General features: G+C 40.3%; 3 protein-coding genes across 3 annotated transcripts; 1 reads left to right on the forward strand and 2 right to left on the reverse strand.

Annotated features, from left to right (window-relative positions):
* Positions 1 to 3,288: 3,288 nt before the first annotated feature.
* Positions 3,289 to 5,786, reverse strand: fzd2 (frizzled class receptor 2). The gene has a single exon (XM_036589981.1). It carries the CDS (start codon positions 5,593 to 5,595, stop codon positions 3,931 to 3,933), a length of 1,665 nt encoding a protein of 554 aa, XP_036445874.1. The 5' UTR covers positions 5,596 to 5,786; the 3' UTR covers positions 3,289 to 3,930.
* moto (minamoto) lies at positions 5,786 to 15,939 on the forward strand. The gene is made up of 8 exons (XM_036590460.1): positions 5,786 to 5,953; positions 9,166 to 9,279; positions 9,404 to 9,555; positions 11,069 to 11,173; positions 11,310 to 13,083; positions 13,365 to 13,499; positions 13,816 to 13,996; positions 15,746 to 15,939. The coding sequence occupies exons 1-8, from the start codon at positions 5,786 to 5,788 to the stop codon at positions 15,937 to 15,939; spliced, it is 2,823 nt and encodes a 940-aa protein (XP_036446353.1).
* A 1,235-nt stretch (positions 15,940 to 17,174) lies between these two features.
* On the reverse strand, positions 17,175 to 26,732 carry ccdc43 (coiled-coil domain containing 43). The gene is made up of 5 exons (XM_036590209.1): positions 26,556 to 26,732; positions 23,908 to 24,001; positions 22,414 to 22,549; positions 20,592 to 20,644; positions 17,175 to 20,505 (listed from the first exon to the last, which is right to left on the reverse strand). The coding sequence occupies exons 1-5, from the start codon at positions 26,715 to 26,717 to the stop codon at positions 20,318 to 20,320; spliced, it is 633 nt and encodes a 210-aa protein (XP_036446102.1). The 5' UTR covers positions 26,718 to 26,732; the 3' UTR covers positions 17,175 to 20,317.
* Positions 26,733 to 27,378: the final 646 nt, after the last annotated feature.

A 27,378-nucleotide genomic window follows, 5' to 3' on the forward strand; every position in this document is an offset into this window, starting at 1 on the left:
TAAGTCAATGGAACCAGAATTGTTTCAAAGTCACAGGCTGTTTCTTTTGGTCAATTCATCATGAAATTTAGACACAATGTAAAGAGCAACAGGCATTTTCAAATGATGTCAAAACTGAAAAACGACAATAACGGAGATGCGAGGTTTTGACAGCAGCGATATGTAAATATCTATATGTAATAACATATTGTGCAATGTCCCATATGTATATTATATACTGATGACAAAACCTTCTATCTCCAAAACTTTACAGGAGAAAGAAAAAATGTTCTTAGTTTGAATGGAAGTTATTGAAAAAATATTTCTATAGCTCCATTTATGAAATTTGAACACCATGTAAAGTACCTACGTTCTTAAAAACAAAGTTGCAATAAAGGGTTCTTTGCGTAGTGTCATAGAAGGATCACTAATGAACATTTCAACAGGTGGTTCTTTGGAGAACTATTATGGTAAATGAGATGTGTGATCATGAAGAACCTGTTTAAAGTTTAAAGAACCTCCACATAATCCAAGACCTCTAGCAAGAACCCAAGAACACTAAAACTGATACATTTACAAAACATTTTACACTCTTCAAACATTTAAAAGGTAGCTCACTGTTTATTTGCTGAATTTAACTTGATGGAAAAAAATCAACATAAAACATAAAACGTACCATAACTTCTTCACAGGCCACATTTTATGCTTATTGCCCCACAGTGTTAAATTTATCAAATAAACAGTAACTGTGTATTAAAATGTGCAGAAATGTGTTCACTGTAAAGGATGTGTTCACTTATTTTCACTTAGAAAATCAAGAGAAAAATCTGACCAGGGCGGCCAATCTTTTGCATATTACTGTTTATGTAGTAATAATTAAAATTGTCCCCCCTCTCTCTCTCTCTCTCTACATATATATATATATATATATATATATATATATATATATATATATATACATATATATAAAACAAAATTAAAAAATGCCTTATTTGTATTTTATATTTGTAAGTTCATATATGTAACAATATGCCCCATTTGTATGTACTTTTATCAATAGTGGTAATACACAGATGTACATAAGTGTCTAAATGTGTAATAAGAATTTTCTAAGCCTGATCTTAACCTCAGTACCCCCCAAAAAATGCATTTGTTCTTTCAGTTTTAAGTATTTTAAGAAATGAAACACCACACTTTTGTAAAAAAAAATTAAAAATAAAAAAAAACCTTTACAGATTCATTTACAAAAACACTGTGTCATGTTTTTGTCACGTAGGTTAACCGTTTTTCACTGGTTTAACTACAACGTCAGGGCGATTTTGTTCTAAACATGTACACACACACACACACACACACACCGGTTGCTCTCTTATCATGTGCTCCTCATTTCCTTCTCCCAGCAGCCCCTGATGTCCACATCATGTGAGAACCATTTGCTGTTTAAGAGTTTTCTGCTTTACACCCTACACCAAAAAATGAACTGAAGATAAAAAAAGAGCACATGCATCAGCTTTTATCTGATTCTCTCTCACATACAGGCCCTGCACAAAGCACTGAGACACTCAATGCTTCGAAAACTGCAAAAAAGCACCCTATATTGGGAATAACGCTAAGGGCCTTGCTTTTTATTCACTCAGTATGATGTCAGCACTCAAACCTTTCAGCTGTTTAAACCACCTCTGAGCCAAAAGTTCAATATGAGCTTCAAACACGCTTTTAGCAAAAGTTTGGAAAACTGTTGAATCGTTATTTGGGGAGGACCTGCTCTGCATCCCGACGCTTTGATGAACATGAAGCGGAGCGAAGCTAAAAATATCCAAAGGATCAGCATGGTGGTCACCAGTCTTGTCCACAAAGGGCCTGTTTGGCTGCAGGTTTTCATTCCAAACAAGCAGAAGAACACCTGATTCTGCTTGTTTAATCAGTTAGTCTCAGTCTTCAAACCACCGATTAGCTATTTGAGGTGTGCTTTTGCTTTGCTGGATTGAGAACCTGCAGCCACACCAGCTCTTCGTGGATAAGGCTGGTGAGCCCTGTGATTAGCATTAGCATATTAGCAGTACGGTAATGAACCCATTTGCAGGTTTTTCTTAGTTAAAGGGCCCATATGACGGATTACTTCATTTTTGAAATAAGACTCAGATTCAGTATGTAAACACTGATAATATAACAGAACATTGTATCATTTTTTTTTGTTGTGAAAAATTCAGATATGCTTTGTGTTAAAATTCCAAATGTCCAAAATTATCTGAGAAAAAAAAATCCATTAAAGTCAATTACAAGTTAAGCATGTTTTTCCTTCTCTTGTAAAGTTACCATTTTTGAAAATATGAGGTTCTGTTCAGTGATGATATGTAATGTCACAACATAATACAATATCATACACTCCCCCCTCCACACAGCCCATATACACAAACTAAGCTGCAAAAAGTCAGTTGTGAATTCAGTTTTTGTGAATGACAAAATGAAAGCACATTTACAAATGCCTACAGCAGTCCTGACTGCACAATATAAGTCAACAGAGAGCTCATTTACATATCACTGTTGTCGGAACAAAACCACACATCTCCAAATTGATAACTTTACAGGAGAAGGAAAAATCGACTTGACTTTAATGTAAGTCAGTGGAACCAGAATTTTTTCCAAGTAATCTTGGGTCGTTTCTTTTGGTCCATTCATCCTGAAATTTACACACAATGCAAAAGACAACAGGCGTTTTCACATTATGTCAAAAACTGAAAAATGACATAAATGGAGACATGAAGTCACATTCCTACAACAGCAATATATCAGACTTAAAGATGCTATAAGTTAAAAAGCCTGTGTAATTCTAAGTATAAAGAGAGATTTGAAAATAGCCTTGTAGAAAAGAATTAAGACTGTTTTTTGGGTATATACACCTGCACAAATGTAAGTGGACCTAAGGAAAAATAAGATACAAGCAAAAAAATATAGAATATGGGCCTTGAAAACTATAACCTAACATAATAAGGAGGTAGCTGTGAAAATCTGGCAAGGTGTCCCCAGACTTTTGATGGACAGTGTATATAAATGAGCGGGTTTGGTCACTTTTCACATGACGCTGGCCTGTATTAGAGGTACGGGGGGGCAGGGGGGGCAAGCAGGAAGAGCATTTGATTTAGTGAACCTTTTTAATTTGAAACAGCTTTCCGAAGGGAGTGATGGAGCTCATGAGGGAGAAATATGATTACAGATTACTCCGCCTGACGATGAGAGAGAGAAAGAGAGAGAGAGAGAGAATGAGGTTTAGGCACTTGACCAAACTTGAAAACAAGAATCATTCCAGAGTTTAAATACAAATATATAATTATATTCAAATATATATACTTTCTTACAAATAGTATTTACAGTGCCTCAAAGCACATCTAGCACAATTTACTGCAAGAAAAAACAAAAAGGAAAAGAAGTCCACGTTCAAAGGCCCCCTTCTCCTCCCCCACAGCACACCTCCCTCTTTTTTTGCTGAATTCCCAGCTGGCATCTTGCGCTACAAGCCTTAGTTTTTCATGGCTGGTAAGTTGAGGAGGAAAAACAGGGAGGGGATAGACAGAGTGGAGGGGGGAGAGAGCGTTTCAGCACATGGCATCGAAATGGCCACGTTTGTTTCTTTTGGAAAATCCAGGTTTGGTTTTTGTTTAGCCTCAGCTTGTTCATTTTTGTGAGTACAAAAAAAAAAACAGAACAAAACAAACAACAGAAAAAAAAAAGAAAAACACTCCTAATCTCCTCATCCCGCAAGTCTTACAAGTGACATACAATATTCAACAGCAAACGTCAAGAAGTGGCTGCGTTCAGGATTGGGAATACTGACAATAAGTGAAAACACAAAGTTCCACAGTTTGTCTTTGTGAAGAGCAACAAATTCAGTCATCAGTTAAAAAAGGCAGAGAGTGACATTCCCTCGCTGAGAGTTTGTACTGTAGAAGGCTCCTACACGGTGGTCTCGCCGTGTTGGCCGTTGGTGAGGCGTGTGTAGAACTTCCTCCAAGAATGGAGGGTCTTGCCCGACCAGATCCAGAAGCCAGAGGTGATCCCGACGATGAGGGTCATGAGGTACTTGATCATGTAGACGGTGAAGTCCGGGGTCATCCTTGGGCCAGGCTGCATGGGGCAGGGGATGGCCAGGCTCTTGCAGTGCATGCTGATCCAGCTGCGCTCCCAGTGCTCCCGGAAGGCCTGCTCATAGAAGAAGCAGGCGATGACGATGGTGGCCGGCACCGTGTACAGCACGGAGAAGACGCCGATGCGCACCATGAGCCGCTCCAGTTTCTCCGTCTTGGTGCCGTCGTGTTTCATGATGGTGCGGATTCGGAAGAGCGAGACGAAGCCGGCCAGCAAGAAGGACGTGCCGATGAAGAGGTAGATGAAGAGCGGCGCCAGGACGAAGCCTCGCAGCGGATCCACATTGTTGAGGCCCACAAAGCAGACGCCGCTCAAAACGTCACCATCTATCTGCCCCATTGCCAGGATGCTGATGGTCTTCACCGCTGGTACAGCCCAGGCGGCCAGGTGGAAGTACTGTGAGTTGGCTTCGATGGCCTCGTGGCCCCACTTCATCCCCGCAGCCAGGAACCAGGTGAGCGACAGGATGACCCACCAGATGGAGGAGGCCATGCTAAAGAAGTACAGCATCATGAAGAGGATGGTGCAGCCCTCTTTCTTCGTGCCCTGCACTATGGTTTTGTAGGTTTCGGGGAAGAAGCTTTCGTTGCATACGACTTTATCCCCGAGGAAGTAGCCCGTGATGTAGGCGATGGAAACCATGGTGTAGCAGCCGGACAAGAAAATGATTGGCCGCTCGGGGTACTTGAAGCGCTGCATGTCCACCAAATACGTGGTCACGGTGAAAAGGGTGGATGCGCAACACAAACACGACCAGACTAGGATCCAGACGCGGGCGAAGGCGATCTCCTGGTCGTTGAAGAACATGTAGGCTCCATGGGTTCTAGAAGATTCACATGGGGCGCCGCAGTCTGGCTCCCCGAGGAACTTGTAGTTGAGATATGACGGGACCTTGAGCGATGGCGGACAGCGGAAAGGCCTGTCCGGTGTGGAAAACAGGTAGACTTCCGGCGTTCCCGGAATCACATTGTGGGCAGGTGGTGCGGTGGACGTGGAATCGTTCTGACCAACACATATGTGGCCGTCGCCCAACACAGGGAAGTTCTCACACCGCAGCCTCTCTGGCCACTGGAAGCCAAATTTGTTCATAAGCGCCTCGCAGCCCTGTTTGGCCCTCTCGCAAATGGACCGGCACGGCGGGATGGCCTTCTCCAGCACGGTACATACGGGTGCATACATGGAGCACAGGAAGAACTTGAGCTCTGGAGAACACTGGACCTTCACCAATGGATAAAACTGGTGCACCTCTAATCCAGCGTCTTCCTGGCTGTAGTGGCCCACCAGGTTGGGCATTATAGTCTGGTTGTAGGCGATGTCCGTGCACAGGGGGATCGTAATTTGCTGGCAGAAGCCGTGGTCGGGCACGGCTATGCCATGGTCACCTTGATACTGTCCACACACCGAGGCGAGCAAGGACGACAGCAGCAGCAGCAGCAACGTGGAGAAGGCAGGCGAGCTCGGACTCGTCTCCATTATCGCGACAAGTTACTAAACTTAAACTAAGTCACAAAACTGCGCACGTTAAGATTTAAATAACATATTATTTCATATACTTACTACAAAAAACAGACGCGCTACACGCGAACTTCTCACAACTTTCCCGACCGACAGCCGCGAGCTGCCTTGCAGAACTGCATGACTTTTTTTTCACCCTCTTTGTCCGATGGGCGGTTTCAAGCCCCCCCCCCCTTACGCTGCGCTGTTACGAGATGAAGGAGGAGCGAGTTCGGGGGGCCTTGAAACAGACACTCTTCCAGACTCCCTAAGCTCGCCTGATGATCTGCGGCCAGAGGAGAAGCACCGAGCTGCAGGCAGCAGAAAACCTGAAAATGTACCCACACGGGCTGGAAGAGGACATACTGGTTTTGTTTGTACGTAAATAAAGTCGTGAAATCGGACTTTTTCCCGATTTTTCCCCTATTTTTTACTTTCCAAAGTGTTCACAGCTCTGTCAGTCTGAACAATAGAGAAAAAGTGCAGTGTAGTTCAGACATAAACACAGTTGAAAAACTTTATATCACACACACTCCCCATATATAAATCAGATATATGGCCATATATGTTCATATATCACACGGTCAGGCATATATTTCAAAATATATGTTATGCACATGTATAAGCATCGAATATTTGGGCATATGTGTATAATACATGGATCATATATGTCTGATAGGTGGGTGAATACATACATACATCATATATAGATCACATGTATAACGTTTGCCTGATATACAGTGTGTCTAATACATTGGTCATACATATATGAATATAAACACTGAAAAAAACCCTTCATTGTCTGACATGAACCTCGCATATATGAGTAATATACAGCAACCATATATGACTAGTGCTTTCTATCATATATTGTTAAATATGTGTTACATATGTATGTTAAATGGATCATGATTTATATGTCCCATATTGAAAATAATCCATTTCAAATAAGCTGGCATGTATGTCACATGTATGTACGTATGTGACAAATTTAAGTTGGATATTTATGGGAACTCCAAATAAGCAAATATACGCCTTTAAATTGAAATGCATGAACTGACGCATATTTCCGTTTGGGTTTCTACAGAATCAGGAACTTTCAGATAGAAACAGTTTATCTCCACATTTGTCTGTCTGTGTAAACAGAGTAAACATGCAGTATTCCTCAGGAATAAGAGGATGGAAAAATATAGTGTGATTCTAAAGAAGCAGGACGTTTTTCCACATCAGATTTTCTGTGATGAATTTACTTGATTTAATATGTTCATCATTTCTACATAAACACAACTTTGTCTTTCAGTTTATTTACTTCTGGATATAATTGTATGTTGAGGTAACATGCTTATTTGTGTGAAAACGGTGTTTATATTTAAATCAAGTAAATTAGAAGCATATCTATCTATCTATCTATCTATCTATCTATCTGTCTATCTACCTACCTATGGTTAAGAGGTATACACCGCCACCTTGTGGATATTTACTCATATTGCATTATATCCAGAACTGATGGTTTAACAGGTGTTCTGGGACAAATTATAGATGAATCCGATGGTTTCCTAATGGGATCTAAAGGTGTCCTACAGGAAACTAGTGGTCTCTAATGTTAAGCTAGTTCCCATTACAAAGCAAAACCATCAAGTTTTAACCCACTGATTGTTTCTAATGCTCTTTTTTTGCTATTATATCTGTAGGCCAGTCGGCTCTATACGTTTTTGCTGAAAATCGAATACAAAACTAAAAGGTGAAAATAATATAATAAGCCGACCCTCTCGCTTAATTTTTCTGACGTACTTTTATTATTATAACCCCACTGTCCATAAGCAGACATGGGCCTAATAAGAACGAGCCAATGTTTTTCTGTTTATTGTCTATTTTCCTGTATCTCTGGCGCTTTAGCCCGTTCAGCGGTGCGTTTATGTTCTCAGGGGAGACGGTAACTGAAAAACGTCTGCTGTTGCTATGGTAGGGAATCCTGCCCGGTTAGTGCATTCTGATTGGCTGGTTCTGATCCCGCCGACCAATTAAAACCGACGGAATATTAACTATTAGAACCGTTTTTTTAATGTGGTTGTTTTTAACGGGCGGAGCGCGAGGCGTATCGAGATTTCAAGTCTATCGAATCTGTGGTCACCTTCGGTCACTTCAGGAGATTAAACTAGCCTGAAATCCACCCTTAACTAATAATAATACTGATTATTAAGGTGACAATCGTGGAAATAAATTACGATAAGAAGTCATTTCATCGAGACAAGTACTTTGTTGTTGCTATAGATGGAGGTAAGATGGATGGAGAGGGCACTTTAGTGGTAACGTTAGCTCGTGTTGCTAACTGAAGTTTGCTGACCCAGTAGCTCAGTTAGCTAACCTAGCTAACCAGCGTAGGTGTGCTAACGGTTGCTCGAGAAGGAACTCGTTAATCTCAACTCGCGATAACGGAGCCAACAGCGACTTAAATTATTACAGAGGCTTCTATAATTAACGGTAACTTACGTGTAAAACGAGGCTGTCAGTGCTTTTTCTGGACAATCAGAAACACAGTTTTTTTCATATCTGAGGTATTTCTGAAGGGTTGGATTCTGAAAGTTAGCCAAACATGCTTGAAAGAACAGTAAGCTAACAAGGTCCATAGTTCATTTTAGTCTTGTCCTGGCCAAGTTAATTTTACTTAGTTGTTTTTTTTTAAACATCACCTCAAATTTCGTTTTTGACTGTGTGAAATTTTACCATCGTTGTTTCGCAAAGACTATGTTAAATGTTTGTCTCGGCACCATCGTGGCCACAGCAGGTTGACCAGTTAGCCAGCCAGCATGTGAAAAGACCCTATTCGTCTTTATTTGTCACTCACGTAGCAAAAGAACTACAGTGTAAAAATGGGTTGGCAGTTGAAAAAACGTTCAACATAAAAACGAAAAAGTTCTTGAGAAGCAGTTTGATTGATAGGCTTCAGTTAACTTAAGTGATTTAGACTCGAATGAAGAAAAGTGTCATTGTGGTTTAGATGAACCAAGCAGTATTTCAGTCCAAATCTCACAAACACTTCCAGTCATTCTCTTATAAAAGTTGTTATAAAATAGTAAAGATGGACTGATGGATAGAAAAGGTTGAAAGGTTGGTGCTTCCAGAGTTAAGCTACAAAAACCTGCCTGAATTTTAAATACTGGAATCAGGGTGGGGTGTCCCAGGGTATCTTGCTTTTATTCTCTCTCTCTCTCTCTCTCTCTCTATCTATCTATCTATCTTTCTATCTGTCTGTCTATCTGTCTACCTATCTATCTGTCCATCTATCTATCTATCTATCTATCTATTCATTTATCCATCTTTCTATCTATGCATCCATCTATATCTATCTATCTATCTATCTATCTATCTATCTATCTATCTGTTTGTCTCTATCTATCTATTTATCTGTCTATCTATCTGTCTATCTTTCCATCATTAGCCATCTCTGATACAACCAAACTCATTTTCCCTATGTAGCTTGTGTTTACTATTTATTATGGCATAATCAATGTGTCTTATTATAGATATTGTCCTCTTTTGTGATTAAAGGTTAATAATGCAGGAAAAGGTAAAATCAGTGTGGATGCAAATGGGGCAAAGATGGCCTTTGATCAGTTTCATAATACTGGATCAGACTCATACTACTCCCCCTACAAGTTTCAGGTGAGATGCAGTATTAATGGTAAATGCACCACATTAGTGAATGACTTGAATTAAAATGGGAATTCACATAGAGATGTTTAATGCAAGCATTTGTTTTATTTAATTTTTTGTCTTTCTTAAACAGAATGATTTTAGCGGAGATAGTGGGCAACTGTCTCAGCATTTCACCACAGATTTTTCCTTGCATGACGAACCACAACTGCCCTATAATTCCTGGGCAGCTCAAGATGACCCTGATCAGCTGATAAACTATGCTCAAGGCATCTCCAAAAACAGGTCAGATTTGTAAATTGTAGTCATGTACAGATACAGAATACATTTTTTGCACATATACATTATTAAAAGGTCCAAAATATTTAAATACAGTCTTGTTTCACAAATATAACATAAAACACGAAAAATGAGGGTGAAAGCCTTTTATAAAAAATGATAACAATGAAAGATTAAATGATAAAGAGGTGTGAAATATAGTTATAATTAAGTTTCTAAATTTTGCAAGTATTCAGTGCACCAGCTAATGCTAGCCATACACTAGAAGACTTTGAAAAAACTTTGAAAAGACTGTAGTCTGACACCCTCTCACATCTAAAGACAGTGTCACAGAGTTTTTAGTCACACGCTATGCTTTTGCAAAGACTGGGGATTGTGCAGGGTCACTATTTGCAAGACTGCAACTAGATTTTTGAGATTGTTTCCCATCATCATACACCAGGGAGATTTACAAACAGAGAAACCCTTTTTCTTCTCCACTCTGTAGTGGTACAAATTAAATGTTGGCTGGGCGTGTAAAGATCTGAGGCTCAGCTCAGTTCAGTGTAGAACTGTATATTCTGGCAGATCAACACAAATACATTTTATTTAACATCAAGACTTATACATCAACAAAACATGCAGTGAGTCAGCATTGGTGATTGGGTGCATGCATTTTCTCCCTAGCACTCTCTCTCTCTCTCTCTGGCACGTCACTGTCTGCATAAGCCAAGACTTAAAACTTAGGATAATATCAAACACGGTTGATTTTGTCGTAGCGTCAAGACGAGAAAAAGACTGAGTTAAGACCGCCATCCTAACCTCCTCACACTAAACGATCAAGATAACGCGAGCGTGATGCTACTAGATTAGATTAATTGACACTTATCAGTCCCACAATGGGGAAATTTCACCTCCGCAGTCTAACCCATCCATGCAGTGAAACACCACATACACACTAGTGAACACACACACTAGGGGGCAGTGAGCACACTTGCCTGGAGCAGTGGGTGGCCCTATCCACGGCGCCCAGGGAGCAGCTGGGGGTTAGGTGCCTTGCTCAGGGGAACCTCAGCCACATACTGTCGGCTCAGGGGATAGAACTAATGACCTGCCGGTCACATGGCTGGTTCCCTAACCTCCAGCCCATGACTGCCCCATCAGCCCATGACTGCCCCTAAATACTCAGAGAAGTATGTTCTTATATAGATATATATTAATATCTATGCAGTAAGACTCTCGTGATTTAATTCCGACATTGGAAATTTGTCTGCGACAGTGAAATCGCTTGAAAAGTTGTTTGGTGTAAGGCCGGCATGAGGAAAGTTGTGTCAGGATCTGTTTGATTAATCATTTAAGAATCTTTAAATTGTTTTGTTTCTATGCAAGTCTGCATTGCTCAGATGTACCCTGCATCAGCACATTGATTATTATGTAAATTAATATATATCTATATAAGAACGAACTTCTATGTGTATTTAGGAAGCAAAACAGACTTAGGTGGGTTGCTAATTGATGTCACTTTATTTGTCTGTCCCAGGAATCCTATAGATGGCAATGGTTGCGGGAGTGAGACTGATCTTTATGGATTAGTGTCAACTATCTTGGAGGAGGTTGATCCAATGGACTCCTACTTCTCACAGGAGTTAGTAACCTAATGATACATTGATTTACTTTAAATCTCTAATTGACAATATTTTATTCTTTCTAATGATGCAAACTATGATAAGCTCATTTCAAAACTATCTCTGTGTATTTAACTATAACAGTGATCTCAACAGGACATTATCTGGTCTTAAAACTGTGTGGTCCCCCAAATCTATGAAGGAGGACAACTTGCAATACTTTAATTCTGAGGCCAAGATGCAGTCCAGCTCTGGCATGCAGTCTGACCATTTCTGTCCGGAGCCAGTGGGAAGAGACTCTAATCAAAGCGCTGACATTTACCAGCATTTCAATGGCGTTAATGTACCAGCATTTGATGCTGCTGACCCTGCCTGGCTTTTCTCCACTTGCAATGGAGAACCTGATACCTATACCCCAGGTGTCCAAGATTTAACCAGACCTCCTCCTGGTCTCAGTATCCCCCCTGCTACTAATGCCTACCTTTCCAAGGGCAGAGTGGGGAAATCTGAGTATGGCACTCCTATGCCTGGGAAGGACAACAGCTTCTGCAGCATCAGCGATGCCCTCTCTGAAAACATGGATTCACTTAATGACCTGTGTCGACTTTCAAACATGATGAATGACTCTTGCTTCAGCCCTTACCAAGACTTCATTGCATTGAGCAGACCCAAAGTGCAAAAGAACAGATCATTTTCTACACAGGATGCCAACATGTTGACCAGTAACATCCAGGCTCTTCTTATGGGGGAGGAGGGGGATGTCTACAAAAGTGAATTAGCTCAGAACAATTTTGTGAAGGCTCAGGATGAAAACATGGTCCGTCTGAAGAGTCTCCCGCTCCAAAAGATGTCGGCATTTGTTTCTCATATGCCTAGTCTTAAGAGAGAAATGACTGGAAGCTTGAGGGAGCAAAGAGCATGTGATGGTGTGAAAAGTCAACCCTTGCAAAGTGATTACACCCCCAAGGAGTTTTCTGGGTTCAGTCAGCCATCAGACTATTTTGAACATTGTAAAAACTTCTCACCCCCCTTTAACCCTTCAGCTCCTCCCCAAAGCAAAGAGACAACCCAGAGAGAAACTAGAACCCACCAAACCAGTCTCCACCAGTTCCATCATGGCCAGTCAAACCACTACCAGAGTAAAGCAAAGCTTCCAGCCAAGACCAGCATCAACACTGAGCACCCAGGGATATCCAAGCTCTTGTCCCACTCTCTGGCTGAATTTGTTCCACTCTTGTCATCCCAGCAGAGGCCTACAGCCAGAGTCCTCACTGATTTTGGGCAGGGTGATGGTTTGAGTCTACAAGGAAGGATGGGCCAAGCAGGCTTAGGCCTGGGTCTGGAAGGTCTGAGGAACGTAGCTGGCAGTGGAGATGGAGTGGACTTCAACTTGCAGCTAGACAAAGGCAAGCTGCAAGGTTCTGCTGCCACATCTGAGGGGCAGCGGATTGGAGCAAAACCCAAATCACCAGCTAGCTTTCCGAGGGAGGCAGACAAACAACAGGGCCTCCTGCAGAACCCATTTCTAGGCAATATGTATGCTGGTCATGCCAGACACAAAGGGGCTGGCTTCAGCCAAGCCAAATCCCTGCCATGCCAAATGTTTCCTTACATGTACCAGATGGGGGATCCTCGACAGAATCAGTGTCACTTGTTCCCTTCCCGCTCTTTGCTGCCCTATGGACCCTCCATGCCTTATGTGGACATGAGTGAGCTTCTGCCAGATGGAGAATTTGCAACCTTAAACCCCTACCTACAGGAGCTGATAGGGCCAAACCCAGCTGGTGTAGATGGGTCTTTTCCTGGGTTTCTGCACACCATGAGGTCACCCAAACTCACCAAGAGCCGTGGAGCCCCTATGAGCCAACTGCACCATTATCTGGAGGAGTGCTACGAGCAATGGAGAATGCTGGAGAAAGAGAGAAAAAAGGTAATGTTTCCAGTTCCAGTTCTAAGTTGCAATGCTCCAGAGTTTTTAAGTTTCAGTTAAGCATCAGTAAAGTTCCAAATGCTGACTTAGCATTTTGTACTGAAAACTATCTAATGCCCTACCCACATAACAGCTACAGCTTGTGCTCTTTTCCTCCTTTTGGGCCAATTGTCACAAACCTCTTGATGTTTAGGGCTGACTTCGTGGAGTCATTAGAGCTAGGCCTTGAGAGCATTTATGATGTGAAACATGAAAAGCAGTTAAGTGTTATTTTCTTATAGACAGAGGCTGTACTGGTAAAGAGCTACCCAGACAAACATTTGTCTATGGAGAGCAATAGCTCTCTGCCCAAAATGCCTCCCAACCCCTCCAGAGTTGACAGGCTCATAGTGGATCAGCTTCGAGAACAGGCCAAGGTCAGTACAAATTTATAGATGAGAGATCAAAAAGATTGAGCTAGGAGGGTAAGCGCTATAGACTTGTTTTTACTAGCATATTGTTTGTGTTATATGAGTTTCTTGTAATTATGTGTTTTGTGTTTAAATCAATATGTTTTTTTCTTGGGGGAGCAAGTCCTTTTAGCAAAATATGAAATATAATGTCTAAAAAAATAAAATTTGGACTAAAAGAAAGTTTTGTACTGTACTGTATATTTGAGGTGTCCATCATTTTATTATCAGTACCATGAGATAAAGTGGTGTCTTTTCAAATTAGTGGTATGTTATTTTACAGGTAGTGAGTTTGCTGGGGAAAATGGAGCGCTTGTGGAGTTTTCCTCTCCATGCTAATATCTGTTCAGCATTGGACAGGCACCTGGAGGCTATCTACATCACTCAGGCCCGGCGCAAGGATGAATTCCTCAACAGCAGCAGCAGACAGAGACAAGGCTCAGCTTACCTCAGGGAAGACAGAGGTAGTTACACCCTCATCTGGACATACAGAGGTGGTAACATCCCAAAAGCTTCAGACATCCAAAAAATACTTCTGCCCTGTCTGTAATGGTAGATAATTGGTTTAGGTAACCATTATCAGTATCATAGTTGTTCAGTCCTGATAACATAATGCATTATTTAGCCTGTGCTTTGGGTCTTAAGAAATGATTGTGACTTTGCCTATAATATATTGTTTCTTTTTTCAACTTACTGAACATGGAATTGTTGAAGGTACATATTTTCTCAGCAAAGCTGCTTCATTTGATTTATAAAGAGGTGTTTAGATGAGGCCTTTTCAAATACTCTCAAGTACGCTTCTATTCTTTGTTGTCTGTAGAGGAGTGTGCACTACACCTAAAAAGCACCTGCATGGTCACCCTTATACATTTGTTCAGTGAACATGTACGTTAGAAACAAAGCATCAGGTTATCATTACTGTCCATGGTAACTTTACAGTGGAGAAAAAAAACTTAATTTAATTTAACCTAAATTAATTATACTTAATTTCAAATATTTGGGAGCATTGTTCATTTTATCATGAAATCATCAGCACTTGTTAACTGGTGTTAACAAGTCATGTAAAAAATAAAAACAGTTTTTGACCCCTTGCTCTCCTAAGTAGAAACATTAAAATGCACTACATGGACAAAAGTATTGGGACACACCTCTTAATAATTGAATTTAGGTCTTGCATTCAGTCCCAGTATAAACCATTGCAAGTCAGTAATTTTTCCCTTTTAGATATTCCACAATCAACTGTGAATGGTGTTATGGAAAAAGGAAACATTTAGGAACCACAGCAACTCAACCACGAAGTGTCAGACCACAAAAAGTTACAAAAAAGAGTGGGGTCGCTGAGTGCTGAGACACATAGTGCATAAAAGTCACTGACGCTCTGCTGACTCAGCAGAGTTCCAAACCTCCTCTGGCTTTAACATCAGCTCAAAAACTGTGCCAGGAGCTTCATGACATGGGTTTCAAGCCTTACATAATGATGCATAATGCCAAGCATCAGATGGAGTGGTGTTAAGCATGTGTCCACTGGACTCTGGAGCAGTGGAAACATATTCTGTGGAGTGACAAATCACACCTCTCTGTCTGGCAGTCTGATGGACGAGTCTGGGTTTGGGTGAATGCCAGGGGAACATTACCTGCCTGACTGCATTGTGTCAACGGTGAAGTTTAGTGGAGGAGGGAAAATGCTATGGGGTTTTCAAGGGTTGGGCTAGGCCCCTTAGTTTCAGTGAAAGGAAATCTAATGGTTCGAACTTTGCGGGAAAAGTTTGGGTAAGACCCTTTTCTGTTCCAGCATGGACTGTATCTCAGTGCACAGAGCAAGGTCCACAAAGGCATGGTCGGGTGAGTTTGGTGTGGAAGAACTTGACTGACCTGCACAGAGCCCTGACCTCAACCCCATCGAACACCTTTGGGATGAACTAGAGCGAAGATTGTGAGCCGGGCCCTCTCGTCCAACATCAGTGTCTGACCTCACAGATGCTTTTCTGGATGAATGGGCAGAAATTCCCAGACACACTACAAAATCTTGTAGAAAGCTTCCTAGAAGAGTGGAAGCTGTTACAGCTGCAAAGGGGGACCAACTCCATATTAATGCTTATGAATTTAGAATGGGATGTCATAGAAGCTCTTGCAGGTGTAATGTGTAGGTGTCCCAATACTTTTGTCCATATAGTGTATGTTAAAGTGTTCCTTTTTCTGTTTACCTCACTCAGAAATCTTCCTTTTGGCCTCTGCACTGAAGGACCTGAGCAGTAGCACCAGGAAGTCACGCACTGCTCTGTGGTGTGCCCTGCAGATGACTCTGCCCAAAACCAGCACTGGCCCTGACGATGGAGGAGAAGGAGACACCTGTTCGCCTTTGGGTCAACATAGTCCTGACCAGATCATTCCAGAGAGAGCCGTGTGATCTTTGCCAGTCATTTCAGTGTACGTGTGCTCACACACAGTATCAAGCAGATGGAAGCGGCAGGTGTTGGTGTTCGGTGGAGCGTGTGAATATTGTTACTTCAGTTATTACACTACGGTGATATAGTAGGCTCTGTTCTGGGCAGTAGGTGGTCAATAGGTCCTCAGTTCAGTAACATTTGTCAATCTTACTTACATATCCCAATCAACATGTAAACAGCTTCTCCAAAGGACAGTATGTGGAAATGATGGCAATAAGATCACCAAGCCATTTTTCAAGATTTCAAATGGCCCTCCGCATGTCTTTTTTTAGACAGACTGCTTACTGAAAGAGAGGGAGAAAAAGCATGTGAGACAGAGAAGATGAAAGCTGGAGTAAGAGGCAGAACAGTTAGGGTGAAAGAAAGACTTAGGGAGTTGATGCAAGGCAGGGCAAGATCCAGAAGGACAAAGAGACTGGCAAGAACAGATGAGAAGAGGAGCCTTTTAGCTGTTGATCAGTGATCATTGGAGAAGAATGTAAAGGTCAGTGAGCTTGAAGTATAATGAGATGGTCACACTCTTGGTCTCAGATTTTAGTACAAACGTTGAGTATACGTTAAATAGTCCCTCTGAAAAGTTCACACTATGTAATGCATTGAAAATAATTTATCTTTGAATAGTATAACCTTGACAGTTAAATTAGTGTCTGCTCTAAGGTAAGTCTTTTGGAAGTACCTGTAAGTTAAGGCACTATTTATAACTTCAGTGTCACTACAGTGTCCAATTTTCTTGTGCTTATTTATTGGAATGTGTTTGCTGCAACATTTGAATATTAATTGAATAATAATTGCAAAGTATTTTTCAGGTAAAATACTTTGCAGAATTTTGGCAGTTTTGCTAATTGATTTTATTTATTTCCAATAACTCCAGATTTAAATAAGTAGTAATAATCTCAATCTTGTTGAAGTATTAATTTCACTGCCCATCTATGATGAATCACATTTCTTCTATGATTTTGATTTGAACTTAATAGACAGCATTCCTCTGCAGACCTGGGAAAAATGATGACTTGTGCATGGAATTATATAAATGAAGTAATCAGCTTGAAACCTGCTGATGTCAGGGTACTGTCACTGTTCATATGACGCATTTTAATGTTTCTGTTTCTGATTATTGTTGCATTGGTCTTCTTTCTGTTATCAGTTACTGCTACAAGTAAATTATACGGTATAATAATAAAGTCAAAGCCCAAACTGATGCTTCATGGCAATTTTTAGTTATTTGGAAAGGTATTAAAATGCACCCATTGTAAGAATTGCACACAAGGGGGGGTGTAAGCAAAGAGAAATCACAATATTCCCAAAATTGATTCATTAAAACAAAATCGTTAATAAAGGAATAAGTCAGGAATCACATCTCACACTACAAAACATTTCAGAAAAACAAGTGGAGTCTGGAGGGAAAAAAAATTTCCAGGTGTAACTGACTTGCAAAATGCCTTTGCTCCAATAACCGGGCAGTCTTGTCTGAATATTACCCCTCACCTTCATAGCATGTTGATTTTAAGGGACAATAAGGGGTCACAGGGGTCCATGTGTATACAGTGCAGCCCACGTGGTGCATAAGAAGGCATTCTGCGAGGTACGGATTGGCACATGTAGCAGCTTCAAATGAACGTCGGGAAATACACAATCCTCTTTCCTGGTTTAACAGTATAATACCACTTAAATAAACAATAGCATTTTTAAACTAACCTTGATCAGCTGCATCTGTAGCATTAGGTTGATTACCAGGACAACTGACACAGTTCCCTATATTTAGAATTAAAAAAAAAGGTATCTTGGAATACCTTCCAAGGTACCTTGGAAAATGTAATTTCAATTGTATGGAAAAATCGAATATTTCTCATTTCCAGACTGTTATAAGAATATTCGGGTTATTTAACTAATTACTAAACATTTTTTACTTCTTTCAGTTATCTAATGAAATTCTTATTCTTGGCAGAAAAACTAAAATTGTCTGCCAACAGAATAAGAATTTCTCTAGACAAAATGTCTGAAAACAGATAAAACACGTTTTGAAATAAGTTGAATAATCTTTTACTATTCTTACAGCAGTCTCAAAATGATGTAGATATATTACCTAGATTTCCAATCTTGTAGCTTGCCAAGATAATTCTTGCAGTGAAACAGAACAGAAAACATGCATCAACACACAACAGAAACCAGTGGGCAGTGCTCCATCGCTTTCTTCAGCAGCTGCCCATTAGCCTCTATAGTAATTATGGTTTGAGTCAACAGGTTTTCTACATACACAAAAATGTGTCACTCATCATTATTGGACACAACAGGAAAAAGCAACAGGGTAAAAAGCATGACCGCAGAACACCATACGCCATTTAGAGTCTTAATGTCCAGTCCCCATGTATCTGTAAGCAGACAGCTCACCTCTTTGGGCTGTTTGTGAGCACGCTTTGAGTATTGCTACATGTAAAGGCGGCTTGTGGCAGTTTCAAGTTCGGAAAGGCTTTTAAGCAGTTTAGCTGAAAGCAAAAAGACCACTGCTGTGTGCCATTTCTGGTGCATCTCAAAATTGTTGACATATCCGGATAACACAAAGAGGAAAGCACAATGGTTTACCTCCAAGAAGCAGCTTAAACATAATGGCATGTATGGGCTCTCAATCTTTAAAAAAAAAAAGCTTTACATGATAAACATGAAGGTTTACACTGTCTGACAGGTTCATGCTTAGTGAAATAATGTGCCAGATTTACTAAAGCAAGTGGCACTGAGTATTATAAAATGATCAGTAAATTCTAGTCACCTGATTAGCGATCGGTGACTCACGATGAACTCACAGTCGTAACACTTCAGTGGTTCTCAGTCTTAGTCCTTACGACCCCATGCATCTTACATTTACAGTTGTTTTCCTGTTTTCACAGACCTGGTTCAACTAATCGACAAATGATCAGGGATCATTAGAAAGAAAAGTTGAGATAAAACTGTTTTTCTACAAAAACCTCAGCTTTTTCCTTAAGAACATTTGTACGAACAGGTGCCATTCTTGAAAACAATTGGCCTCATTCACCAATATCTTCCGAGGTTTTCTCAAATGTGTTCCTGAGAAAAGTGCTAAGAAAAAAAAATATTTGTCAGATTCATAACGTGTTCTTAACCGCAGAATTGTTCGCACCTTCCTGCTTAAGCGTATACAGATTCTGTTCTTACCTAAAAACAAATCCCAAATAAGAAAACATTGATGAATATCAGAATATTTGTGAAAACTGAGGAAATAGGTTTCAAGAAGATATTTCTTCTTAAGGACAGTTGGTGAACGAGGCCCAATGTGAAACAGTTTCCTTGTCTTACACACTTTACCTCACACAGAATATTTGAAAATTTCTTCCCTTTTAACTCCAAAAAAGGAATTTATTTATATTTCAAATATGTCTACATGACTTAATTGTCAAGATGTAAAGAAAGTCATTCAGTGGTTTGATGCGAAATGCTACATTATAGAGAAACTTACTAGGTCAGAATTGTTCACAGTCGTGGTGACCGGAACCAGATGTCAAAAGCTTTTATTGCCTCTACAAGATACCTCAGAGGAATGAAATTAAATGGTTATGAATACACTTCCTGATACTTGAGACATCAGTTTTAAGATAAGATTTTGGCCTTAAATGTATTTTTACATTGCTCAGTAATCCAACCATGGTGGGAAGGTACTTGCAGGGTATTCTAAGGCAAAACAGCCCTCAAGAGAAACTAATTTTTTCTGATTTACCACTGTTTTAGCAGCAGCAGCAGCATTATAAAACTCAGATGATGTGTGCAGGTTCACTGGTCATTTAGGATGTCATAAAATGGCTACTTGTGTTGTAGACATGGTGACCCATGGTTCCTATCACCATCACTGTAAAAAAAAATCTAGGTCAGTAAGTTTTTTCTACAATTAATCATTTCACATCAAACCTCTCTGAATGACTTCTCAAATCTTAACTAAATTATACAGATGTTTTGAAAAATCTGTAGAATTCTCATTTTCTTATGAACTTCTCAGTGTTCAAGTCCAACCCCAGTATCTTCACAAACTAAGGCAGATGTTTTTGAGCACGAAAACCACTAATATGCAATGCATGGGGTCACTAGGACTGGAACTGAGAATCACTGTTGTTGGGTGTGAATGGACATGATCAGTAACTGAATGTGTGCTATGGCTTTAGTCAACCAGGCCCTGGGTTACAAGCCCCCAGCAGAGCGACACGTCACTTGTATTAAAAAATTCAACATGGGTGCCCACACCTTACACCAGAACACAGTCTGCAGAGGTGACATTGTTTTCTCAGTAAAGAATCTCTGTAGTCCAAAAATGGATTCCACTGATGCGTCTCCTGTCTATCTCTTGCGCTCCCCCTTCTGTGTGCGTTTCTTCTCTTTCTCTTTGCGCTCCTGTTTTGCCACCTTGTCTTTTTCCCTCTGCATCTTGTCCTGCTCCTTCTTCTTCTGTGCGCCCTCCTTCGCCTGCTCACGTTGCTGCCGGCGCCGGTTCAGGACGTCCTCCACGTTGGTGTTCTTGAAGAGGGCTGAGGCTCAGGGTGAAGGAGAAAAGTGCATTGCATAGCTAAAAATGGATTTGTGTTCATCTGCAAGAACGTGAAAAAAAGGATACATTTGTCACTGGGGACTGCCACAGCTCCTGGCTCCTCCGCTTCATCGTCCTCAGTGTGAACGTTAAGGAAATTTCTAGAAACAAGACAAATCTCAGAGAAACCGTTGCTCTACAACTCTTTTGCAAACACTACCACTACAACTCACAGTTGGGTTTCCTTAATTTAAGTCAACCTAGGGCTGGGCAATTTGACAATATATAACTGCATGTTTCATTATTAGTCCAGTTTAACTGGGTTTAGTGCAACATAGTACGTCAAATATTGAATAAAAATCATTGAGTGCGTTTACATGCACTTTATAATCCGATAACTGCAGAAAATCCAATTTTTATCAGTAATCCTATCAACACGTTTACGTGAACCTGAGTAATCTAATTAATGGGGAAACTCCAGGTCTACATGAGTCAGGCAGTAATCAGATTTCTGCTTTGCAACCAGCCAAAAAACTCACAGAAGACGTGGTGTGCGTCTCGTGGCTACGCTGCTTGCTTATTTACGGTACCGTGGTCTGTTCTCGCGCATGCACAGACTGAGATATCCGAAAGAAATCAGAGTTAAGAGTTTCCATGCACTGAGAAATCAGATTACTGAGCTAAAATCCAGCTCTCTTTATCAGATTTCTTAATCGGATTTCTTACTCCGATCTAAGAAAACAGTGTATGCTCGTTACAAGACCATTTGAATAAGAGCAAAAATCCACATTATGGTCAGATTATTGAGAGCATGTAAACACACTCATTGTGTTCACAGTTTTTATAGTAGTCTTAAAAATGTAACACTGCTGGTTCTTTTTTTTCCCCCTCAGTTTCAACTCAACAGATGTCTGAAAAAGTAAATATTGTGAAGTGGTGTATCATGTAAAAAATTCATGTTAATGGTAATAATGCGTCTGACTTACAACATTTAAAATAAAAAATAAAATTCCTGTATTCATCCATTAAAGATTTAATGACTTATGCCCATCTCTAAAGGACTGTGCAAACTTAAGGGACCACCCTTCATTTAGACTAGTCACAGTCAAAATGGCCATTAAAGTTCAAGTTATTGTTTTTTCAGCATCAGGGAAAAAAGCAGAAAACATGAACACTAAATTATACAGAAGCTTCAAAACGTAATTATAACATCTTTCAGTATTTTGTGTGTCCATTCTTGGCCTTTATAACTTGCTTTCAGTTTTTTTAAAGAAATCTGCAGGGGTTTTTTCACACCTCCAAAGTTCAGTCTTAGACGTTGGTTGTATTTTCTGCTTCTTATGATCCAAGTAATCCCAAACAAATTCAGTGATGCTGAGGTCTGGACTCTGGGGTGGTCAGTCCACTGTTCAGCTTCTTTGTGTGATGTGTCCGTCTCCTTTTCTCAGTAAGAGCTTCTTGACAGCCACACATCCTTTCAGACCCATAGTTCTGAGTCGTCCTCTCACAGTGGAAGGATGGACAGAAACACCTGTGGATGTTTTCAGATCTGAAGCAGCTTGATTTTCTCCTCTCTCTCAGAGATGAAAGCTTTAAGTGCTGTTTATCTGATGGGACAGTTTTGGTGTCTCCCATTTTCTCTGTAGCTTTCAAGAATTGTTTGACTCTAGATTTGGAAACTGTTTTTTTTTTCAGTGTTTTTTCACTTATTTTTCTTTGACTTTACCATTTCATATTCAAGTAGAAATCTTATATATAACTTCCTCAGATAAATATTTGGATTACGTCTCCATGCACCGGCGTGCCGGGAAAATAATATTAACCAATAATGTTTTACCTTCTTCCCTTCCCACCACCCCACCTATCATCAAGAGAAAACACTCATCTCGCTCTGAGACTGTAAGGATATTCTTCCTCGTCTGTGACATTGGCGTATTGAGCAAGTAACGCTTCTTTCCTCTTCTTGTCCTCCGACGACACTTCCTTCTGTTTGACCACAATCTGGGCCTGCCTCTCTATCAGACTGGCGATGGCCTGAACCTCATCTGGAAAGACAGAGACACACAAAAAAAGAAAACTAATCATATTCTGATAAAACCAGTTGCATTTTAGATGCGACATATACTTACCACTCTGTTTAATGGAAGCCAAACAGGTATTTCAGAGCACTTCTCTTCCTACTGTCTATATCCAAAACAGGTAACCACAGTATGACTCAGTGTAAATATACCTGGATGGTCTTTTGCCTTATTTGTCTAGGCATCAAGAGAAGACAAAGTACTTTCTCGTGTACCTTTTCAACTAGAGGTATAAGTTTAGCCATATTTCTTAGTTTAGCCATATATTCAATTCAATTGAATCAATTTTATTATCTGGTATAACTGATTATAATTAACAATGATGAGATGTAAACTGAAGTCCTTCTGAGGGGTTTGATGTGAAAGGAGTCAGAATTGTTCACAGTAGTTGTGATACGAACCACACTCTCTGTTTAAAGAGTTTAATGTCTCTAAAAGTTCCCTCACAGAAAGATATTCAATGAAATGGTAATAAATACACTGCCTAAGACAAATGATTTTTCAGATTTACTATCATTTTTCCACTACATATGAACATTACCTTTGCCATATCATACGATGTTAAATCAATCTCAAAAACACAGGTAGGTTCATTGGTGGTTTGGATAGTAAAGAAAATCACTACTTTGCATTGTAGACATCAAGACTCTTGGTTCCTCACCAGCATTGTAAAGAAATCTGATTTAGTACCATTTTCTAGTACCTTTTTTTTTACATCAAACCTCTCAGAATTACCTTAATATGGAAACTCTGAAAAATGCCCTTTAGGGACATTTTCACACCTGTAAGTCTGGACCAAGGTCCAAACCAAGGTCCATGTTTTTGTTACACTGAATACATTTGATCAGGTTAGTTTTAATGACAGATTGCAATTTAGCGAGTGCACTAAAGAACTTTGTATGACACACCTCCTGTCATCATCACCTATAAGGGCTGCGTCTCTCTATACATAACTGATTGGTTTGTAGAGGAGCATGCGTCTGATGTTGGCGTTATGTCAATTTCGGCAGGAGTCTTCTCCGTTTGAATGGAGAAAAATTTATATCCTCTCTCTCATACGTTTAGAAAATAAAGTACAAGTTTTAGCATTTGTGTTTTTTCAAGTTGACTTTTTGGCTGGATCAAATTAAATAATTTCTCTCAAGTCAGACATTCACACCCCTTTTATCGACGGTCATTAAAGTGAGGATTAAGAGCAGTGGTGTATATTTGTATAACGTTTAATGAGAATGGTCAGAATTTTGATCCTTTTGCTTTCTAGAAGCCTGAAGGCAGAACACTGAGAAGGAAATTTTGACAGGATGATATGATTAATCTGCATCTACCTTCTGGGTGGCTGCCGGCCGCTGCGGATCGAGCGCAGCAGTCTGTCCACTGTTTTAATATCTGCTGACAGACGTCCTCAAGTGTGTCTTCCTCCTGACAGGAGAAGAAAACTGACATCGTTACTGATCCGAGACATCCTGACATGCAAAACAAACACAAAGTTTCCAGTTCATTAGATAAACATACGCTACCATTCAAAAGTTTGGAATCATGTGTCACCAGCGTTAATAACTGCTTTTAATTTATTTTAACAGTAACTCACAAAGCGTAGCTTGAAATATTGTAGGAAAAGTAGCAGAACGTATTTTTCGTTCAGTGTTATTTAATATTTAAAAAGTTTTGGGAACAGCAAGAACTCAAAATAAATTAAAATGCCAAAAAATATGGTAATTCTCTATCCTGTTCTAACTACATGATGTGTGCAATATCAAACATTTCTGGGCTGCCCCAGTGCACAGAGCTGTGACATCAGTTGAAGCAGCATTATGTAACAATTCTCTGAATTGTCTGTACATTTCATAAAATCATTTCATTAATTTATAAACCTTTTACACAATTCTTCTGTTTTCTCACAGTTAAAATGGCATTTGTTTCACTTACTAAGATCTTTTAAGAAGCATTTTACTTTTTAGCTTCAATTAGTGTTACTGTTACAACATACAGCTCTGAAAATATACATACATGCCACCATAAAGAGCAATATTAATGCAGAAATATTTTTAATTTCCCTATAAACTACACATCATCTATTTTCTATTACATATTTATACACAATGCTCAAATATACTTTAGTTTAGCTCTGTGTCACTCACACTGGAATGCACAGCTTTTAGTTCCACATAACTTGATAAAGTTAATGTTAATTTATTTAATGTTCTATTGTATCTATGTATCTTTAAGTGTATCTATGTGGTGTCTACTTAATGTTTATTTGATTTATTCTACTCCCATAATACATATTTAACTAATAATATTTCTATTATTTAATTGTATGTTTTCCACTGATTATTTGCGATGAAATTTGAAAATAGTAAAGCACTGTTTAACTAAAACAAAAAGTCTGTTTGAATTTTAACCCTAAAAATTACACCAACTATCAGCATTTTAACACCATAAAATCAGGACCATTGAGAAAACTTAATTTCGCTCAGGCCCTACAAAAGCAGCACCAATATGGTAGAGATATCAAAACTGGCCTCAACCCCCTCAACTCCCAGTCAGCTGCTATTTATAGGCCAAGTATATAAGGAACAATTTGGGAAGCGCCATTACAAAGGCCGGTTCTACTCTTTAACCTCAAGAAGTTGATCTACAGTTGAGAAATGATCTGATTACATGTGATAGTGTGTTAGATAAGGAGAAAACTAAACTGAGCAGTGCAGGACTTCAGTTGGGAAACACTAATCCAATGCGGTATATATAGTTATGTAACATTAGTCCTACATGTGCTTGTAAAGCTATCACTTGAACTGATCTTGAGAGGGTTGTGTCTCAAATCGACTCCCGTTCCCTGCACAGTGAACCAGTTGGGAAACCCTGGTCTAGTGAGTCTTTAAAGCAGACAGCAACCCCACGCCTGATTGAATACATGATCAGCACACCAAATTAGCTGGATCAGGTATGTTAGATCTGGACTAAAGCTGAACTCTGCAGGAAGGCAGAGCTTTAGGAGCAGGGCTGGTGACTACCGCCTTACAGGAAAGTGTGTTGGCAGTTATTTCCAGTCTTACATGGCTGGACTCCTATTTCTTTGAATGAGTAAGAGCTATGAAACTGAAACCGAAAGCCACATTTACAAACATACTAGAAATCACTGTTGCCTTAAATATTGCACAAATTACATGCTTTTCGGCTTGACGTTCCCAGTAAACAAACCCCTATCAGCTCCTCGTCTACCCCATGGGGGTGTGGTAAACTGTACAGCAGCAGATGAGCTACAGTTAGAAACTGTAAACCAACAAGATGAACCTGTATGGTGAGTGTTTAAGGGCAAACGGGCAACCAGTGTAGAGAGCTGTCACTTGAACTCGTCTTCATAAGGCTGTGTCTCAAATGGACCCCCTGTTCCCTATGTAGTAGACTAACTAGGGTTCACTCCTCTGGTTCAGTGCTGTTATAACAGCCCCATGAACAAGGAGACACTAAAGCTGAAGTTGGCTTTTCAGTTCCACCTTAAATGCTGCACCATTTAAGGTGGAACGGAAACTTCGAATAAGAAGTGCTGAAGCATTTAAGGTGGAAATGCCTCACCATTTAAAGGTGGAACGGAAAATTTAAATAAATGCTGAACCATTTGAAGGGGACATGCTGATTCATTTAAGGTGGAACGAAGAACTCAAAGTGCTGAATCATCTAAGGTTGAAATACTGAGCCGTTTAAGGTGGAGCAGAAAGTTGGAATAAGAAGTGCTAAACCATTTAAAGTTTAAACGCTGAGCCATTTAAGGTGGAACGGAAAATCAGAATAAGAAGTGCTGAACCATTTAAGGTGGAACCCAAAATTCGAATTAAAATTGCTGAACCCTTTAAGGTGGAACTCAAAATCCGAATAAGGAGCCTATTTCAGCCTCGTATGTAGTTACTACGAACAGTGCATGTGCTCCTGCATTAGTGGAGCCCCCCCGCTCTCCCCTCACTGGAACCCTCACCAGCACAGCGGACAGAGTGGCCCTCAGAGCCTCCAGGCGCTCCGCCTCGCTCTCCTCCTCCTCCAGCAGGCTGCGGATATAAGTTCCATAAACCTCCCGGTCCACCTGCAGCGCGTCCAGCCGCGAACACAGCCACGACTCAAACTCCGCCGGGCCCGCCATGCTGCCTCTCCGGGGTCCTCACACCGAGTGGTAGGAGTCCGCCGAGAACGCCGGAGGAAATATCAGCGCCTGCCCGACCGCGGGGCGACCAGCGACCGGCCTGAACGAGAGGTGGACATAATAAAGGTGTTTTTGCAGCTGGCTGGATTTAAAAGTGCATCTGGTGTTAACCCGGACTCGGACGTCGCCCGAATAACTGAGTAAAACTTCCTTTCCTGCATGCTGGCTTTGATTTTGCCTGATCTGTAGCACATAGCTTCACCAGCAGAGCTGAGTAGCGTGTGGATCCACATGGTTAACAGATCAGGCAAAACCAAGTCGAGCAGAAAGGAGAGGCGGAATTAAAAGTATTTGTAAAAGCTTATTTGGACATTCTGTTAAAATGTCACGGTCTGAAATCATGAAAGCTCTTCTCTTTTTTCTGTAACAGGGATTTTTGTATTTATCACAGCACTCCTGTTATGCCCTACTGGTGACATCTGCTATAAATAAAAATAATGCGTGGCCACGACTTAGTAAGGTCCCTATGCCTTACTAGGTCATGGCCACGAATTAATTATCTCATTCCCAAGGCTTACATATAAATAAAAATAATGCATGGCCACAACTTATTAAGGTGTGGGAATGAGATAATTAAGCTGTGGCCACGACTTCATTATCT

Source organism: Colossoma macropomum, unplaced genomic scaffold, assembly GCF_904425465.1.
Source record: "Colossoma macropomum unplaced genomic scaffold, Colossoma_macropomum, whole genome shotgun sequence".
NCBI lineage: Eukaryota > Metazoa > Chordata > Actinopteri > Characiformes > Serrasalmidae > Colossoma > Colossoma macropomum.

What these genes read in the sequence shown, in the direction of transcription:
- ccdc43 (XM_036590209.1), bottom strand. Translation starts at nt 26,717, where the DNA reads ATGGCGGGCCCGGCGGAGTTTGAGTCGTGGCTGTGTTCGCGGCTGGAC. An exon ending in CCACTCTGTCCGCTGTGCTG is followed by an intron (nt 24,002 to 26,555) that starts GTGAGGGTTCCA and finishes TTCTCCTGTCAG; the next exon opens with GAGGAAGACACACTTGAGGA. An exon ending in GGCAGTCCCCAGTGACAAAT is followed by an intron (nt 20,506 to 20,591) that starts GTATCCTTTTTT and finishes CCTGAGCCTCAG; the next exon opens with CCCTCTTCAAGAACACCAAC.
- fzd2 (XM_036589981.1), bottom strand. Translation starts at nt 5,595, where the DNA reads ATGGAGACGAGTCCGAGCTCGCCTGCCTTCTCCACGTTGCTGCTGCTG.
- moto (XM_036590460.1), top strand. Translation starts at nt 5,786, where the DNA reads ATGGGCGGTTTCAAGCCCCCCCCCCCTTACGCTGCGCTGTTACGAGAT. An exon ending in GCAGCAGAAAACCTGAAAAT is followed by an intron (nt 5,954 to 9,165) that starts GTACCCACACGG and finishes TTGTGATTAAAG; the next exon opens with GTTAATAATGCAGGAAAAGG. An exon ending in TGGAGAAAGAGAGAAAAAAG is followed by an intron (nt 13,084 to 13,364) that starts GTAATGTTTCCA and finishes ATTTTCTTATAG; the next exon opens with ACAGAGGCTGTACTGGTAAA.